Raw genomic sequence first — 19,132 nt, 5'->3', positions numbered from 1 at the left:
TTTTTTTGTCAAGGATACTTCATAGTTGGGGTTGTGTACCACCTGTAAGTCAGCATTTTGCAACTTCTGTTGAAAATCATTATTTTGCAAACCCTAAGGAAGTGACAGATCCAGGCACCTGACATTAATGGGTGGTAAAACCATTAGTCTGGCAATACCTAACTCTCTGTTTAATTTTAACCTCACTAAAAGTGAAGCAGCCAGGTATAATATGCCTTGTATTGTAACACACAATATGGGGCAGCATGCTTTTTTGACTTCAAAATAGATCAAGGAACTTTTGCTTTTGAAGAGAGAAATTTCCCTGGCCTGGTGACAAGAGCAGTAGATGTGCCCAAGAGTAAGGATGTATGTTGTCCTTGGGTTAGCCACTGTAGGTTTATAACCTGGTAGGAAATTTTCATAGGAAGGGCCAAAAATTCAAGATGCTCATTTGCAAGTTGTCTTCTAGGGTGTTGCCTGAACCTAGGCTGCAGTAGAAGTGGGGCTTGGAGGTAGGCGATATTGAAATCCGAAGTTAATGCTAATCTCCATCTCAGATCCAGGACAATGCAGACCAGCTTCCTTTTGGGAAATGGAGGTTCTTAGTTAATATGTTCTGGCTCTTACATTTCTGATACCGCTACTGGTGCCAACCTAAATCAGCAGCCTAGTTCTCAGCAGAAGGCAGCAGAGGATGGCAAGGTTGGAGGGTAGATAGAAGCTGTGGGAGTTGGGTGGCTCCTGTCTGCACACTGGACAAGGGGCACCCTGAGAAAAATAATTCTTTAAAAAATTAAAAAAAAAATAAGCTGTGGGAGTTGAGGGTTTAATTGCTTGGCCACTTGGCCTTCTCTCTGGGAAAATTAACTGGGATCAACCCCTCTGACAAGTTTCCCTTTCGGTTCTTCTGTGCGTGAATAGTCTAAAGCAAAAAAGGCTGTCCCGTCTGTTTGATAGCTGTGAAGCTTGAATAACAGAGTATAGTGGAGGCATTTTGCCAGAAAACTTACAGTTCTGACATTTTTGTCTTGCTGACTTTTATTTCTGCTCTTCTCAGTAAAAAGCATCCCTCAGTTGTCAGTCAGCCCATATGTATTGAGCACCTACTTTATTCCTGGCTTTCAGCTAGTGCAGTTGGAGTGGGCAGTTGTAAATGGTGCAGTTGCATTCATGAGTGCTGCAGGAAGACCTGGAGGACAGCCGAGGCATGACTGGCAGGAGTTGTGGATGGCTTCCTGACAGAGATGAGACTTCAACACAGTCTTAAAGGATGGGCTGGATTTCTCTAGGACTACTGTTGTCCGAAGTATGCTCCATGCAGCTTTACTTAAACCAGGCTTTGTGGGGGGTGGGGGAAAAGGGTTTTGTGGTCAAATAGGTTTAGGAAATAATGCGTGTTGTATCTTCTTCTATAAAAAATGTTCAGTTTAACCCAGCATTTCTTAAACATTTCACCTGAGAACCTCTTTTTATTTTAGTTAATGGAATACTCAGAGGTAAATATTGCTCTACACTGAGCCAAGGAGTCACAACATTCCAGATTGTGGGTGGGTAGGGAAAATGGCTCATTTGGGAGTCTGTAAGAGATTAGCATCTCCTCAAGACTTTGTAGGAGTCTCTGATCTCAGACCAACTATCCAGACAGAGTGCCTCTGGGGGGGATTCATTTGGAAGAAGCCTGTGTAATCACATGGGGTATGGGGGGAGGTACACTCATAGTCTTGGCTTGGATGATGCTTATGCTTGCAGGATGTCTCTGGCATTGGAAGGTTCTGGGCCTGCCCTGCCCTCCAGAAAGTTCGCTAAGAACTAGGAGTTTAGATTCTGAGAAGCAAGGGGCCCACTAATCAGGATCTCCCACTGTAGCCTAGAGAATTCAGCTTTCTAACTTGAAGTGGTATTTCACCTGCTGCTTCTGAAAATGGAACTGCAGTTAGCTAGGGGATCCAGCGAAGTTCCCCCACTAGGTTGAAGGCTGAGATGGCAAAAGCCTCCCAGAGCAGGATCCCAGGGACTAGTATTCTTTTTTTTTTTGGAGACAGAATCTCACTCGGTCGCCCAGGCTGGAGTGCAGTGGCATGATCTCAGCTCACTGTAATCTCTGTCGCTTGGGTTGAAGCAGTTCTCCTGCCTCATCCTCCTGGGCTGTGTGAGAGCTCCCCCTGCTGTCTCCCTGTCCTCATGGCTCTCTTCACACTGCCCGCTCTTCCAGTTAAGCAAGTACAGACAAGAACCACTAATCAAGAATACTAGTCCTAGCTGGGCGCAGTGGCTCCAGCCTGTAATCCCAGCACTTTGAGAGGCTGAGGTGGGTGGAGGTCAGGAGTTTGAGACCAGCCTGGCCAACATGGCGAAACCCCATCTCTACTAAAAATGCAAAAATTAGCCGGGCGTGGTGGTCCATGCCTGTAATCCCAGCTACTTGGGAGGCTGAGGCAGGAGGATTGCTTGAACCCAGGAGTCAGAGGTTATAGTGAGCCGAGATCGTGCCACTGCACTCCAGCCTGGGCAACAGAGCGAGATTCTGTCTCAAACAAACAAACAAACAAACAACACTCTAGTCCCTGGGATCCTCCTCTGGGAGGCTTTTGCCATCTCAGCCTTCAGCCTAGTGGGGGAACTTCACCCTGTCACTTCAGAGCCTTGTTTCCTCCTGTTCTTTCAGTTCTTGGATGTTTTTCCCCCCCCATGGTCTTCTCTCACTCTTAACCTAGGTGTGTTCTCCAGGCTTCCTGACAGTTTAGAGTTGAGCCATTCCAGATGGTGTAATATAGCTTCCCGTTCATCTGTGCTGCCTCCATCTCCTCTCGGCCCCTTTCCACAGAGCTTTTTTATGTTTGCAAATAGGATGGCAGAGTGCCATCTCTTCCAGAAGAACCCCATGCCTCAAGTCCCCTCTTCCCACCCACCACACAGTTCCATCTGGATAAATGGTGTCCTGGTATCTGTCACCTGCCTCCAGGATCTGATCTGGATCTCTTCCAGATCCAGCAGAGATCAAGACTGGAAGGAATGGGGAGGTAGTATGAAATGCAGCAGCAAGGAGGCAAAGATTGCTGAATACTCTGTTCCTAATACTTGCTCTTTTTCTAGCCATGGCACTGAAGAGGGACAGCAAATCTTGAAGCAGCCGGTGTCAGAGAGACTGGACTTTGTGTGCAGTTTTCTGCAGAGTAAGCACCTTTCTTATCCAGCTATGAAGAAGCTGCTTCCTCAGCTCGTGGGATTGGAGAGTCCAGAGGAACTAGTTCATGGGTGTCTGGAGGAGAAAAATTTCAAGGCTCCCCACTCTTTAACACAAAGATGAAAACAGCTGGTTCAGATCCCCTGGGTCTTGTGATGCCTTCATCAGTTGGTGTAAGAAGAGTGTCCCTTCAGTCCCAGAGCCCTTCTTGGAGATCTAGGTGGAGCCAGAAGGTTACTTTTTGGGACCTGTCACTTTGAACTCTTTGAGCACCTTAAGTTTCTGTTTCCCCCAACTTCAAGGAGACAGAAGAGAGAGAATGAGTCTCTTTCCCTTGCAAGAAAAACTGTTTTTCCCAGATAACTTTGAATTAATTGCTTAGGCGATAGGTGTAGGGGCAGAGGCACATTAAGATTGATCTTGACCCCCCTCACTGCTTGTGTGACCTTTCTGGACATAGGTTCCCTGTCTATAATATGGAGATGATAACTGCTCTTCAAGTGGATGGGTGGATTAAATAAGAACACATGCAAAGCTTCTAGTACAGTGCTTTTCAGTTCCCCTCCCCTTGTCCAGCCTTAGACCACAGAGTCCTCGTCTTTGACATGGGGAGCTAGCTGCCATCTCCACCCCTAGAGAATTATAGGAAAGGTGAGGCTATATTTAGATAAAGTTAGGTGATAGTAATTGAGCCCAGACCCTCGGGCAGTGTAAGAGTCACGTATCCCTAGTTGTCCTCTTCTGACTCAGCTATAGGTTTCCTCTGTGACCTCAGTTGGAACAGGATTCTAAAGTGACCTGGCATCTCTGGGCTCTTCCTCTGTGGTGCTGAGAGTTGGTGAGTGGTTGGGAGAGTGCAACATCATGACCCAGAGTTGCTGTGAATTCCGAGGCTGCTTTCTTCTTCCATTATCCCTGTAGCCCTTGGATTGACCCAGGATAGAACTGACTTCAGATGGAAAATTGTAAGGCAGGGGAAAGAGGCCATAGGAGTAAGGAGCCCTACATCTCATAGCCCCACTAGAGATAGCCATTCTGCTCCCCAGATTTCAGTGTTCTGGGATCTCAGGTATGGTTTCCAGGAAGTTCACCCTGTTTTCTACGTTGTTGTCATTGCAGAAAATCGAAAACATCCCTCTTCCCCAGAATGCCTGGTATCTGCACAGAAGGTGCTAGAGGGATCAGAGCTGGAACTGGCGAAGGTACCTATGGAATACCAGACTGGGGAGGCAGGGCAGGGTTGGGGTGATGGTACCTGAGGGACCCTGCAGGGCCTTCTCTTAACCCAAGGGGAGATGATGGGTGCTTTATTTCTGGGGCTCTAGTACGTTGGAGGTAGAACCAGGCAGCCACCTGTCTTGAGACAGAGGCTAATTTAGCCCAAGGATTCTAGGAGCCCATGATCTTATGACAGAGATTATGAAACAAACAATGGTTTACTAGACCATTACTGTGGGCCTCGGTAGAGACCTGGCAGAAATCAGGTCTCACTCGGCTATCACCATATTTTTATTATAGCTCAGTCTTAAGTCATTCCCTCTGCTCTTTCTGGGTGCTGGCCTATAGAGGGTACTTAAAGCTTCACACCCAGGGTTCCATGAGTCCAGGAATTGAGCCATGCAGGAATCTTGGTGCTCAGCTTTTTGTACAGTGTACACTATCCTTAATTTAAAAAAAAAAAAAAAAGTGTTTCCTGGAGCTGTTAAAGATGGTGGCCTGGGATTGCTGAATTCCAGGACTTTTAGAAGAGTCACCGGAATAGCTCAGAGTCCCCAGAACAGCCCAGAATGGGGGCACTGAGAAGAGAGACAGCCCCACTCAGTGACTGCCTCCTGTTTGGCTTCTAGATGACCATGCTGCTCTTATACCACTCTACCATGAGCTCCAAAAGTCCCAGGGACTGGGAACAGTTTGAATATAAAATTCAGGTAAGCCCTTGTGCCTCCATGCCACCTAGCAGGCCTAGCCCATGCTTCACCTCACCTGACTTGTTTTTCTTTGAACAGCAGATACTGGACTTTTAAAAAATACAGTTATAGCAATTATTGCCATTCATCATAGAAAGTCTGGGAAACGTTGAAAAGCATGCAGGAGGAAATAACAGTTGCCGATAAACTCATTCCTAGAGTTTGCTAACTTTTTAAAGGATGTACTTTCAAGTCCTTTTTTATGTGCATATGTTTAACTGTAATGTGTTTTAGGATAATATGTAGAAATTATTCTCTGTTCCTATATGTGTTTCTGTGTGTGTGTGTTTTTTTTTCCCCACAGAACTTTCACTTCATTTATCTCATCCTTTCCTCTGGTAGGGTCATCTGGAAGAGGCCAACATAGTTATATATAAAAGCTTCCTGGCCGGGCGTGGTGGCTCACGCCTATAGTCCCAGCACTTTGGGAGGCCGAGACAGGAGGATTGCTTGAGGCTAGGAGTTCAAGATCAGCCTGGGTAACATAGCGAGACCCTGTCTCAACAAAAAATATTTTTTTAAAAAAAATGAGCTGGGTGTGGCAGTGTGTGTCTGTAGTTCTAGCTACTTGGGGAGCTGAGGAGGAGGAGTTGACTCCAGGAGTTGGAGGTTATAGTGAGCTATGATTGTGCCTCTGTACTCCAGCCTGGGTGACAGAGCAAGATCTTGTTTCTTAACAACAATAACAATAAAAGCAACTTTCTGATTGTGTTACTTTCCTTAACAGTCACTTCACTTGTGGTCAGGAGTTAAGTCAGTCAGGAACTCTGACTTTGGTACATCTTGAGGGGAGGTGGGAGGGAAGGGGACAAGTGGGGTGAACATATCTCTAGTTGAATGTTGTTGGCTGGGTCATAGGACCTCAGCTCTGAGAGGGAGAATGGGATCCAGCAGGCTCCTAGGGCATGAGGGAGCCGGGGACTGGCACTGCCAGGGTGGAGCTCCTGGCAGCCGTCCCTTCAGAGGCCTAACACCTAAGTGATGCTCTTTTTCTCCCTGTGGCCCAGGCTGAGTTGGCTGTCATTCTTAAATTTGTGCTGGACCATGAGGACGGGCTAAACCTTAATGAGGACCTAGAGAACTTCCTACAGAAAGGTAAGTATAGGTACACACTCCTGAGAATCCCCTCATCTCTGAAATGGGGAATACTAGGATCCTGAGTTGTCAAGTATGGTGGGGGTTTGTTTCTGTCCCCAACACAAGGCAGAGTTGATGCTCAGGAAAAGTGTGTGTAATGAAGTAGGTCGATTTCTGGGCCATGTTGTATCATCTCAGTTCCTATGGAGCTCCTCCTTGCTGCCTGGCAGCAGTTATGTAGGATATTTACACGTGATCATACCTACTTTTGTTTTTTATTTTTTAAAGAATCATTACTCTAGGCTTAGAAGCTGAGAATACAGTCTTTTTATTTTTATTTTTATTTTTGAGACAGAGTCTCTCTGTGTCGCCCAGGCTGGAGTGTAGTGGTGCGATCTCAGCTCACTGCAATCTTCACTTCCCGTGTTCAAGCAATTCTCCTGCTCAGCCTCCCGAGTAGCTGGGATTACAGGCGCACGCCACCACACCCGGCTAATTTTTGTATTTTTTGTAGAGACGGGGTTTCACCATGTTGATTAGGCTGGTCTCGAACTCCTGACATCAGGTGATCCACCTGCCTTGACCTCCCAAAGTGTTAGGAATACAGGCATGAGCCACTGCGCCCGGCCCACAGTCTTTTAAAAAATGTTTTTCCCGTCATGTAGTGCATGTTCTAGGTGGAAAGGCAGATACATAAACCAGGAAATAATGACAAGGAATCTAAGTACGGAATATATCAATGACCTCGGCTGGTACTACAGTAGAAAGAGTGATCGTTCTGCTGGTCTTCTGATGAAGAGGTCAGCTGGTGGATGATAGGAATGTAAGAAGGAGGTCTAGGCGAGTTCTAGCCGTTGAGTTTGATGTTCCTTGTATTCAGGTTCCTCATGAGACCTTCAGGTGGAGATGTTGGAAATGTGAGTCCAGAATTCAGGAGCAGGCTCTGGACCAGAAGATAGGTTTGCAAGTCAGCATTGGATGGCCACTGAAGCCGTGGGCACTATGGGCAGAGCCAAGAGGCCCCATCAGATCTCTGGGAGCTTAGAGGGTGGGTAGAGGAGGGAGGAGCAGATGAGGAGACTTAAGAATGGGTGATTAGAGGTAGGAGAGTCCTACAAAAGGGGTCACGGGAACCACGGAAAGAGAAGGGTTTTGAGGAGGAGGGCATTTTGGAGGTGCAAGGCTTCAGGGGGGATGAATTCCAAATGGTGGCCAGTGGCTCTGATAGGAAAGGTTGTTGGGGGCTGCGAGGAGATCCTGCTCAGGGCTCCCCAAGCCGTCTCTGCAGTATGGACTCGAGGAAAAATCTTGAGCACTTGGTGCAGTTTCTGAGCCAGAGGACACCCTCACTCCACTGTGCTCTGAGTAATGATGCTCTGTAGAAATGGAAGCCCTGCACTTCATTTTGGTTAGAGACACGGAACTCTGGATAACCCAGGCACCAGGTTTCAGGTTCTGCCCAGTGCCTTCCTTGATAGTTTACATATAAGTATCCATGGATATACTCCCACTAAGGCGAGTTCTCAAATTGCATAAAGGTGCAAATCTTTTCACCTTCTTACTAACCTTTGTTGATTTATTTTGTCTATTTCTTACCCCCAGCTCCTGTGCCTTCTACCTGTTCTAGCACATTCCCTGAAGAGCTCTCCCCACCTAGCCACCAGGCCAAGAGGGAGATTCGCTTCCTAGAGCTACAGAAGGTTGCCTCCTCTTCCAGTGGGAACAAGTATGTTCTGGGCCTCTCCTCCTGGGATAGGGCCTTAGCATCCATCCATTCCTCACATTCCTAACTTCTAGAGTTAAGATGTTAACCAGCCTCTGGGAGTGCTTAGAGTATCCTGTAGATCTGGGATCTCCTCACCTCACCCAGTATTAACTGGGGGAATTGGTTGGGATTTGTCATGTGCAGAAGGCCTCCCTCAAAAGCTGTTCCCTGTTTATGGAATACCCTTCTACAATGAAGTCCCTTCTCTTAGCACATCTCTGCAGAGCCAAGGAGAATATATCACTTTTTTTTTTCTGACAAAGAAATTAAGGCAGTGAGAAGAAAAGTTTTCCCAAGATCATGTCATGAGGCTTGAGGTAGCACTGCAAACAACCCAGGTGCACAGGCCTCCCAGCTGCTAGTGCACACTTCCATAGACCCCGCTCCCTTACTGCTGCCTGTTGCTGATTGCTTCAGATCTTAGGCGCTTACCAATGCATATGGGCCTTCTCCCTCCTCAGCTTTCTCTCAGGTTCTCCAGCTTCTCCCATGGGTGATATCCTGCAGACCCCACAGTTCCAGATGAGACGGCTGAAGAAGCAGCTTGCTGATGAGAGAAGTAATAGGGATGAGCTGGAGCTGGAGCTAGCTGAGAACCGCAAGCTCCTCACCGAGAAGGGTAGGTGGCTGGCACACTGGCAGATGTGTGAATAGACTTGCTGGAAGGATGTCCCCTGGCCTCCCATGTTATCCCCTCTGCTGGCCCCTGGAGCTGAGAGCTCAGCCCTGGGCCTGTGGTCAGGCTGACCTCCTGGAAGCTAGGTTCTGTCTTTGTCCCCATCTTCTCTTTCCCTTAGATTGGATACCATATTCCTCCTCTTCCCTATGCCGCCTCCTCCCTTCCCCTTGTGCACATAGTTCTGTGCACATAGTTTCCCTCGTGCACATAGTTCTGATTCTCCTCTCCTCCTCCCTCCACTCTGGGCAGATGCACAGATAGCCATGATGCAGCAGCGCATTGACCGCCTAGCCCTGCTGAATGAGAAGCAGGCGGCCAGCCCACTGGAGCCCAAGGAGCTTGAGGAGCTGCGTGACAAGAATGAGAGGTACAGCTCTCCCTGCATTCCTTCCCAGGCCCCAGCCCCTCCCCTCACCCCGCCAGGAACCCATACTCTCTTCTCACTGCTTCCCTCCCACGCAGCCTTACCATGCGGCTGCATGAAACCCTGAAGCAGTGCCAGGACCTGAAGACAGAGAAGAGCCAGATGGATCGCAAAATCAACCAGCTTTCGGAGGAGAATGGAGACCTTTCCTTTAAGGTGGGTGTTAAGGTGGTGTGTGCATGGAGGCCCCTCACGGCTGAGGTGGTCTGGAAGGCTCCCCAAGAGAGGGTTGAGAAGAATGTCCCAGCACCTGTCTTATGCTTCAGTCTCTCCAGAGACCTGCATATTTTGCCCCTTTCCTTGTCCCATAATTGGCGGCTTCCCGGGTACTGGGCTGTGACCCTAAATGTTGATTTGTAGTTCTGAATTAGAGGTGTGATGGCTGTGATTGGTTTTTAGAGGGTTGGCAGGATAATTGGAGGCATCCAGCCCCCTGGGTTCTGGGAGCAGACAGCAGTGGTGGGGTCAGCATTGACTCTGGGTGATGGGGATTCTCACTTGCCCGTCTCAGCTGCGGGAGTTTGCCAGTCATCTGCAGCAGCTACAGGATGCCCTCAATGAGCTGACGGAGGAGCACAGCAAGTCCACTCAGGAGTGGCTAGAGAAGCAGGCCCAGCTGGAGAAGGAGCTCAGCGCAGCCCTGCAGGACAAGGTAACCCTCTGCTGGGGTCACAGCCACAGTCTTGACCACATGTGCAAAGCTGAGTCCAGTTTACCACTGTGCTCTTCTGGGCCTTTGGGTATTAAGTTGCTTTCTCTTCAAGGTTCAATAGTGTGCTGTAATTGAAAGATTGTGGGCTTCAGTCTAGTACACCTTTTTTTTTTTAACTTATTTTTTTTTTCCCCAGTCAATGCCCTCACTTTATAGTACACCTTTCAATCCTATCTCTGCTGTTCACAAGATGTGGATCTTGGACAAGTTAATCAGTCTGTTTTTCTAAGCATCCTTTCCCTAAAATGGGAGTAGTAACGAGTAGCTGCCTCATCACCTATTATGAGAAAACGTATGTAAAGCACTTCACACATCGTGTAGTGTAAAGTAAGCTCTCAGTGAACCAGTTGTGATTGTTACTATTGGTAAGAACCCAATTTGGCCACTTACTAATAACCATGTAGCCCTTGATCAAGGCACTTAGCATCTGCTTCAGGTTCTTGCTCTGTAAGAGGAATGGTAATAGCTGCCTCCCACATAAGCTGGGTGTGGTGATGCATGCCTGTAGTCCCAGCTACTCGGGAGGCTGAGACAGAAGAAGCTCTTGAATTTGGGAGGTGGAGGTTGCAGTAAGCCAAGATCTTGCCACTGCACTCCAGCCTAGGCGATAGAGCGAGACTCTGTCTCAAAAAAAAAAGAAAAAAAATTTAGGGATGAACCCAGCATAGCCTGTTGTAGGTGCTTAGTGAACAGTGGTGAAGAAGTGGGTTTGGGACTGGGGGTTGCTGCAGCTGCTGCCAGTGGTATTGCTGCCCAGAGGATGGTGGGCAGCTGGTGGTGATTTGGATAATCTAGGACTCAAGACTTATCTGAGGAAGGGTATACGGTAAGGAAATTTGAAGTAAACTCAGCAGCCTTGGGGAAGTAGTAAGCAGGTTACATTATGACTTTATTGTGCCTTAGAACTAGGTCTAGAGAATCAGGTCCCTCATGCTTCCAGTTCCATGGTTTCTGCTTTTTTCTAGGCCAGGGCAAAAGGAGATCTTGGTAACAAGATGATGGGCCCCATGTTTGCTGATGTTTATGAGGGCTTGTGTGGTAATCTGGTGCCTGTTCCCCCTGTCTGTTCACATGGGTCTCATTTACTCCCAGAAATGCCTTGAAGAGAAGAACGAAATCCTTCAGGGAAAACTTTCACAGCTGGAAGAACACTTGTCCCAGCTGCAGGATAACCCACCCCAGGAGAAGGGCGAGGTGCTGGGTGATGTCTTGCAGGTAGGAATGCACAGGAAGACCTGTGTGCTGCGGGTTGGTGTGGACTCACATTCAGTACATTTGGGTTCCTGGTGTTCCTCCATTTCCAGAGGAGGCTTGATGACTGAGGAGTCATGCTGATCCCAGTTTGTTTCTTTATACCACCAGCTGGAAACCTTGAAGCAAGAGGCAGCCACTCTTGCTGCAAACAACACACAGCTCCAAGCCAGGGTAGAGATGCTGGAGACTGAGCGAGGCCAGCAGGAAGCCAAGCTGCTTGCTGAGCGGGACCACTTCGAAGAAGAAAAGCAGCAGCTGTCTAGCCTGATCACCGACCTGCAGAGCTCCATCTCCAACCTCAGCCAGGCCAAGGAAGAGCTGGAGCAGGCCTCCCAGGCTCGTGGGGCCCGGTTGACTGCCCAGGTGGCCTCTCTGACCTCTGAGCTCACCACACTCAATGCCACCATCCAGCAACAGGATCAAGAACTGGCTGGCCTGAAGCAGCAGGCCAAAGAGAAGCAGGCCCAGCTAGCACAGACCCTCCAACAGCAAGAACAGGCCTCCCAGGGCCTCCGCCACCAGGTGGAGCAGCTAAGCAGTAGCCTGAAGCAGAAGGAGCAGCAGTTGAAGGAGGTAGCGGAGAAGCAGGAGGCAACTAGGCAGGACCATGCCCAGCAACTGGCCACTGCTGCAGAGGAGCGAGAGGCCTCCTTAAGGGAGCGGGATACGGCTCTCAAGCAGCTGGAGGCACTGGAGAAGGAGAAGGCTGCCAAGCTGGAGATTCTGCAGCAGCAACTTCAGGCGGCTAATGAAGCCCGGGACAGTGCCCAGACCTCAGTGACACAGGCCCAGCGGGAGAAGGCAGAGCTGAGCCGGAAGGTGGAGGAACTCCGGGCCTGTGTTGAGACAGCCCGCCAGGAACAGCATGAGGCCCAGGCCCAGGTTGCAGAGCTAGAATTGCAGCTGCGGTCTGAGCAGCAAAAAGCAACTGAGAAAGAAAGGGTGGCCCAGGAGAAGGACCAGCTCCAGGAGCAGCTCCAGGCCCTCAAAGAGTCCTTGAAGGTCACCAAGGGCAGCCTTGAAGAGGAGAAGCGCAGGGCTGCAGATGCCCTGGAAGAGCAGCAACGTTGTATCTCTGAGCTGAAGGCAGAGACCCGAAGCCTGGTGGAGCAGCATAAGCGGGAACGAAAGGAGCTGGAAGAAGAGAGGGCTGGGCGCAAGGGGCTGGAGGCTCGATTACAGCAGCTTGGGGAGGCCCATCAGGCTGAGACTGAAGTCCTGCGGCGGGAGCTGGCAGAGGCCATGGCTGCCCAGCGCACAGCTGAGAGTGAGTGTGAGCAGCTCGTCAAAGAAGTAGCTGCCTGGCGTGAGCGGTATGAGGATAGCCAGCAAGAGGAGGCACAGTATGGCGCCATGTTCCAGGAACAGCTGATGACTTTGAAGGAGGAATGTGAGAAGGCCCGCCAGGAGCTGCAGGAGGCAAAGGAGAAGGTGGCAGGCATAGAATCCCACAGCGAGCTCCAGATAAGCCGGCAGCAGAACGAACTAGCTGAGCTCCATGCCAACCTGGCCAGAGCACTCCAGCAGGTCCAAGAGAAGGAAGTCAGGGCCCAGAAGCTTGCAGATGACCTCTCCACTCTGCAGGAAAAGATGGCTGCCACCAGCAAAGAGGTGGCCCGCTTGGAGACCTTGGTGCGCAAGGCAGGTGAGCACCAGGAAACAGCCTCCCGGGAGTTAGTCAAGGAGCCTGCGAGGGCAGGAGACAGACAGCCCGAGTGGCTGGACGAGCAACAGGGACGCCAGTTCTGCAGCACACAGGCAGCGCTGCAGGCTATGGAGCGGGAGGCGGAGCAGATGGGCAATGAGCTGGAACGGCTGCGGGCCGCGCTGATGGAGAGCCAGGGGCAGCAGCAGGAGGAGCGTGGGCAGCAGGAAAGGGAGGTGGCGCGGCTGACCCAGGAGCGGGGCCGTGCCCAGGCTGACCTTGCCCTGGAGAAGGCGGCCAGAGCAGAGCTTGAGATGCGGCTGCAGAACGCCCTCAACGAGCAGCGTGTGGAGTTCGCTACCCTGCAAGAGGCACTGGCTCATGCCCTGACAGAAAAGGAAGGCAAGGACCAGGAGTTGGCCAAGCTTCGTGGTCTGGAGGCAGCCCAGATAAAAGAGCTGGAGGAACTTCGGCAAACCGTGAAGCAACTGAAGGAACAGCTGGCTAAGAAAGAAAAGGAGCACGCATCTGGCTCAGGAGCCCAATCTGAGGCTGCTGGCAGGACAGAGCCAACAGGCCCCAAGCTGGAGGCACTGCGGGCAGAGGTGAGCAAGCTGGAACAGCAATGCCAGAAGCAGCAGGAGCAGGCTGACAGCCTGGAACGCAGCCTCGAGGCTGAGCGGGCCTCCCGGGCTGAGCGGGACAGTGCTGTGGAGACTCTGCAGGGCCAGTTAGAGGAGAAGGCCCAGGAGCTAGGGCACAGTCAGAGTGCCTTAGCCTCGGCCCAACGGGAGTTGGCTGCCCTCCACACCAAGGTACAAGACCACAGCAAGGCTGAAGATGAGTGGAAGGCCCAGGTGGCCCGGGGCCGGCAAGAGGCTGAGAGGAAAAATAGCCTCATCAGCAGCTTGGAGGAGGAGGTGTCCATCCTGAATCGCCAGGTCCTGGAGAAGGAGGGGGAGAGCAAGGAGTTGAAGCGGCTGGTGATGGCCGAGTCAGAGAAGAGCCAGAAGCTGGAGGAGAGGCTGCGCCTGCTGCAGGCAGAGACAGCCAGCAACAGTGCCAGAGCTGCAGAACGCAGCTCTGCTCTGCGGGAGGAGGTGCAGAGCCTCCGGGAGGAGGCTGAGAAACAGCGGGTGGCTTCAGAGAACCTGCGGCAGGAGCTGACCTCACAGGCTGAGCGTGCGGAGGAGCTGGGCCAAGAATTGAAGGCGTGGCAGGAGAAGTTCTTCCAGAAAGAGCAGGCCCTCTCCACCCTGCAGCTCGAGCACACCAGCACACAGGCCCTGGTGAGTGAGCTGCTGCCAGCTAAGCACCTCTGCCAGCAGCTGCAGGCTGAGCAGGCCGCTGCCGAGAAACGCCACCGTGAGGAGCTGGAGCAGAGCAAGCAGGCTGCTGGGGGACTGCGGGCAGAGCTGCTGCGGGCCCAGCGGGAGCTTGGGGAGCTGATTCCTCTGCGGCAGAAGGTGGCAGAGCAGGAGCGAACAGCTCAGCAGCTGCGGGCAGAGAAGGCCAGCTATGCAGAGCAGCTGAGCATGCTGAAGAAGGCGCATGGCCTGCTGGCAGAGGAGAACCGGGGGCTGGGTGAGCGGGCCAACCTTGGCCGGCAGTTTCTGGAAGTGGAGTTGGACCAGGCCCGGGAGAAGTATGTCCAAGAGTTGGCAGCCGTACGTGCTGATGCTGAGACCCGTCTGGCTGAGGTGCAGCGAGAAGCACAGAGCACTGCCCGGGAGCTGGAGGTGATGACTGCCAAGTATGAGGGTGCCAAGGTCAAGGTCCTGGAGGAGAGGCAGCGGTTCCAGGAAGAGAGGCAGAAACTCACTGCCCAGGTAAGGTACTCAGCCCAACCACCCTCCCAAAGATCAGGAGCTGAGAGCACGGGGACATCGATCCTCTGTGTGCAGGGCCTCTAGCTCCTACACTGGAGTGTCTTGCCTTTCCTTATTCACTGGGTGGCAGAAAAGGAGAGGTGGCTGGTGGAGTTCAAGTCTGTTGCCCCTGTCATCCTAAAGAAAATGTCAGTGGCCTCCCCTCCCCTGAAGGCTCTGTCACTAGAGAGTCAAGTTGTGATGACCACCAGCCTGTTGAGAGGCACACCTGCACTGGATGCCTCAGGAGCCACTGGGGATTAGAATCAGCCTAACTGGCATTTTTAAACTTACTGTCAATCTAGCTCCTTAGGGGAAAGTATCAGAGCCTCAGTGAGGTCAGCCTGGCAGCAGGGCTGGTGCTTCTTTGGCCTCATCTCACTCTGTCTCTGTTGCTCCTCCCCCATGTACAGGTGGAGCAGCTAGAGGTATTTCAGAGAGAGCAAACTAAGCAGGTAATGCCTGAGGTCCTCGCTAAATGCTGGCTGCTTAAACGGTGACCAGTCTTGGCGCATGAGCCCGGCTGCAGCTTGCCTCCGCCAGCTCCTGTTGTGAACTGTTTGTGAAGGGGGCAGGGTCAAGCCATGGAATCCAGGCCCAGGCTGCCCAGGAGTGCGGTGTGCTGGGCTCTCTCAGGCCTCATCCCACCCATCCCAGGTCGGCCTCTCCACCCTTCTGCACCTTCTCTCATTTGCCTATCAGGGACAAGGGGTAGCACTGGCTTCATCTTTCCCACCCTGAACCAATGACAGACACAATCCTTGGGATTCTAAAACTTCCCAAGTACTGTGTCTAGTTAAGGATACCCAACTAAGAGGAACAGCAGAATTACCGTGTCGGCCTTGTTTAACATGGTGTCCCTTTTTCCCAGAGTACAGCTTTATGGAAGCCTTGAAGGTGATAGGTGAGGCAGCCCCTACAGGTTAGGGAGGATTGTGGGCTTAGGACACTTGCCCATCACTTTCTGGGGCTCTAACCCCGAGCACAGCATAGAGATGTCTGTAGCAGGAAGACCGAGGGTGAAGGAGCAGGAGGGGTCTATACCAGATGGGGGCGGGGGAGTGGGGGTCACTTGGTCTGGCTGCCTCTTTCTCATGGGAATCATCTCTGTGTTGCCTGAGACATCGAGGCTATAGAGCTGGTGTTTCTGAGACATCGAGGCTATAGAGCACCCTTTCTCCATCACTCTCCTACCCAGCCACCCCAGGGCTGCTGAAAAATTGGGCCCTCCTCTTTCTCTAAGGAGCCTGTGATAGTGGGGGACAATCAAAGTGAATAGCAAACAGTTAGCAATGGAGCCCTTGCCTCTCCCCTGTGCTGCCTGGTCATGCTTGAACTCCCAGAATGCTTGGAGCAGCCAAAGGTGCATGGGGCTGTTATGTTCTCTCTTTTCCCCTACTCCCTGTGCTCTTCCTCTTTGTAGGAGTGGGGTGGGCTTTGGAGTACATGTGCTGCCCCTGCTCTTGTCTTCCAGCAATCTGTTCCCCAATGCTAACCACAGCAGCCATGCTGCTAGCACCAGCCCTAATGGCCTGTGGATGTTGGGAAGAGGTCTGAGCATCTGTGGGCTTGGGCTTTGGCAGTTTCTGGGAGGGAGGCATGGGAATTCATTGAGTATGTCTACTAGAATTACAGACTAGGTCCTGGGAAAGTTGTGGCTGCAGGGTGTGGCAGCAGCAAGGTGGTGGTGAGGTGTCGGCTCCCCAGAGTCAATTCTCCTGATTTTGGAGGTGACAGGGGTTGGGCAGGCCTCTGTCTCTGCAGGCTCAGGGTAGAGGCAAGAACAGGTGGCCCTGGCAACATCTGTGTGTTAGGTTGCCTCATTCAGGCCCTGCCAAGCAGCCTGGGCAGCAGGCTGTTCCGTAATTGGAGGCCAGAGAAAGGGCCTGAGTTTATTCTAGGAACACTGGGGATCCTGGTCTGGGAAACCCCATGATGGGTGGACATCCAGGATGAACATCCAGGGGAAGTCCTCCTGAGTCTTCTGTCCTCCTCTTCCCTCCCCAGGTGGAAGAACTGAGTAAGAAACTGGCTGACTCTGACCAAGCCAGCAAGGTGCAGCAGCAGAAGCTGAAGGTGGGGCAGCTGGGGGAATGGGTCTGGCCTCTGGACAGGGGAGGGAAGCTATTCTCTAAGCTCTGGGGCCGTGGGGGGTGTCAGGGCAGAAGAGGGGCACCCTGCATTCCAGGTAGCCCTCCTAGGAAGCCTGTGGCTTAGAAGCCCCTGCATGTGTCTTCTGGGAGCTCTCGAGAGACAACCAGGGTGGTTCCCATCTCTCAACTGTCACTGTCCACTTCAGCAGCTACTAGTCACGTGTGGTTATTGAAATTTATTAAAGTAAATCCAGTTCTTCAATCACACTAGCTACACTGTGCCCCCGTTCAGTAGCTACATGTGGTTAGTGGCTGCTGTATTGGACAGCGCAGATACAGAACATTCCACCATTGCATAAAGTTCTTTTGGACAATGTAAGTCTAGATAGTCTGGGCAGGGAAAGAACGAGAGTGTCACCAGTGTTGAATATTACAGTGCAGTTTAATAACATTCTTAATGCTATCAACTGTGTCACCTTCTTTGGTTTAATACTTGCTTTTTGCAGTTCTAGGCTTCACAGCCTTCAGTCAGGGGCAAAGGAATTGGGCACCAGTGGCATTGGGACTCACTAAAGCCCTGGTGGCTCCTAGGAGTTGTTGGGAGCTCAGAGCTTCATTTCTCCTGCTCACCTTCATACCATGGTGCCACAGCATGTCTTGATTGCAATAAACAAATGTTTATTCTGCTCCTTGTGGGGCCTGTCCTATGTTAGGAGAGGCAAAGAGGGGATGCTTCTATCTACAGCAAAGCACTTGCTGGCCTTGCAGATGGACAGAGAATCAGGCCCTGCTCTTAAGGAGTTATGGTCTGGACAGGAGGCAGTGTGGGCATCATAAATAAGCCCCCATGGGCTTTTGGAGTTAGGTGGACCAAATCTTACTCTGCCATTTAGTCACTGTTACTCTGGTCAATTTGCTTAAATCTCTGAACTCAGTTTCCTCCTCTGAAAAGAGGGTGAAGTGACTTCTCAGAGTGGCTTTGAGGAGAAACAAGTTCCCCTGTCCTAAGAGAGCTCACATGCCAAGTGCCTTACTCTAGGCTCTGCACCTGGGTGTTCCCTGAGGATTGGTTCCCTTCCTCCTAGGGGAGATTGTGCATGCAAAGAGGGTGTGACACTTTGTGTCTGGTCTCAAAGAAGGCAAAGATAGGGCAGGAGCTGGTCAGGGAAAGGCCACTAAGGATGTGGACTGAAGGGCGTGTGGGCTTCAGGTTTAGTAGACTGTAGTTGGGCAGAGTGTATTTGGGGTGGTGTGGTTTTCTTCTGCTTCCTAAGACAGTGCAGGAGTCTGAAGCACCTGTGGAGCCCCAGTGGCTGGTGCAGATAAGCGGACTTGGGTAGAGCGGCCAGACCAGCTTTCCTGAGTGGCCTTTCTTCTCAGGCTGTCCAGGCTCAGGGAGGCGAGAGCCAGCAGGAGGCCCAGCGCCTCCAGGCCCAGCTGAATGAACTGCAAGCCCAGTTGAGCCAGAAGGAGCAGGCAGCTGAGCACTATAAGCTGCAGGTAAGGAGCCCAGCCCCAGCCCATGCCACCTTCCTCCTGCCCTTCAACCTCTACCCCACCCACCCACCCACCCTCTCTGCCCACAGATGGAGAAAGCCAAAACACATTATGATGCCAAGAAGCAGCAGAACCAAGAGCTGCAGGAGCAGCTGCGGAGCCTGGAGCAGCTGCAGAAGGAAAACAAAGAGCTGCGAGCTGAAGCTGAACGGCTGGGCCATGAGCTACAGCAGGCTGGGCTGAAGACCAAGGAGGCTGAACAGACCTGCCGCCACCTTACTGCCCAGGTGCGCAGCCTGGAGGCACAGGTAAGAATTTGGCTGGCAGACTCACCTCACTCCTATTCCACTGGACCCCTGTGCCCTCTCCTCCTAGGCCACTGCTGCCTTAGGCTTTTCTTCACTCTCTCCCTGGCCCTCTCCTTCTCAGGTTGCCCATGCAGACCAGCAGCTTCGAGACCTGGGCAAATTCCAGGTGGCAACTGATGCTTTAAAGAGCCGTGAGCCCCAGGCTAAGCCCCAGCTGGACTTGAGTATTGACAGCCTGGATCTGAGCTGCGAGGAGGGGACCCCACTCAGTATCACCAGGTCAGGAGGCAGCCTTCCTCCCTATGTCTGTTTATGGAGTGCCTGCTGTTTATCAGGCTGTATCCTAGTGAGATAAATAAGATGTGATCTAAATTTATTCTTAGAGAAGAATAAAGAAAAACGGGTATTATACCAGATGTCTATTTAGGGCACAGTTGGAATAAAAAGCAAGTGGTCAAGAAAGGCTTCGTGGAAGCTATCGCTCCTGCTGAGTCTTGAAAGCATCCATAGGTGTGTGTGCCAGGTTGACAGAGAAGAGCAGTGTGAACAGAGGCTGTGAAAGAGCGTGACTAAGCTGAGATGCGAGGCCAGGAAGGCCCACTGGAGACCGGCTATTAAGACTTGATCCTAAAGGCATTGAGGAAACCTTGGTGGCTGTAATTGAAAGGTTTAGGGGG

The 19,132-nt window shown here is 51.6% G+C and overlaps 1 protein-coding gene across 26 annotated transcripts in view; it reads left to right on the top strand.

The window, feature by feature from the left end:
- NUMA1 (nuclear mitotic apparatus protein 1) overlaps nucleotides 1–19,132 on the top strand; it is a 77,354-nt gene that overhangs the window by 52,797 nt on the left and 5,425 nt on the right. For 13 of the 26 annotated variants that reach the window (XM_008968657.3, XM_014346907.3, XM_063608639.1 and 10 more), the window contains 16 exons: nucleotides 3,076–3,155; nucleotides 4,286–4,368; nucleotides 5,014–5,094; nucleotides 6,141–6,228; nucleotides 7,813–7,936; nucleotides 8,437–8,594; nucleotides 8,904–9,021; nucleotides 9,117–9,234; nucleotides 9,590–9,730; nucleotides 10,883–11,005; nucleotides 11,153–14,518; nucleotides 14,971–15,012; nucleotides 16,565–16,633; nucleotides 18,031–18,150; nucleotides 18,237–18,455; nucleotides 18,577–18,734. In XM_008968657.3, coding sequence (XP_008966905.1) covers nucleotides 3,076–3,155; nucleotides 4,286–4,368; nucleotides 5,014–5,094; nucleotides 6,141–6,228; nucleotides 7,813–7,936; nucleotides 8,437–8,594; nucleotides 8,904–9,021; nucleotides 9,117–9,234; nucleotides 9,590–9,730; nucleotides 10,883–11,005; nucleotides 11,153–14,518; nucleotides 14,971–15,012; nucleotides 16,565–16,633; nucleotides 18,031–18,150; nucleotides 18,237–18,455; nucleotides 18,577–18,734 — 5,088 coding nt within the window. The remainder of the gene's footprint in view (nucleotides 1–3,075; nucleotides 3,156–4,285; nucleotides 4,369–5,013; nucleotides 5,095–6,140; nucleotides 6,229–7,812; nucleotides 7,937–8,436; nucleotides 8,595–8,903; nucleotides 9,022–9,116; nucleotides 9,235–9,589; nucleotides 9,731–10,882; nucleotides 11,006–11,152; nucleotides 14,519–14,970; nucleotides 15,013–16,564; nucleotides 16,634–18,030; nucleotides 18,151–18,236; nucleotides 18,456–18,576; nucleotides 18,735–19,132) is intronic. The other 13 variants (XM_055093733.2, XM_055093730.2, XM_055093736.2 and 10 more) reach the window with 1 other exon arrangement.

This window comes from Pan paniscus, chromosome 9, assembly GCF_029289425.2.
Source record: "Pan paniscus chromosome 9, NHGRI_mPanPan1-v2.0_pri, whole genome shotgun sequence".
Taxonomy (NCBI): Eukaryota; Metazoa; Chordata; class Mammalia; order Primates; family Hominidae; genus Pan; species Pan paniscus.
The sequence above is the reverse complement of the archived record's forward strand: the minus strand, read 5'-3'. Positions and strand labels throughout refer to the sequence as shown.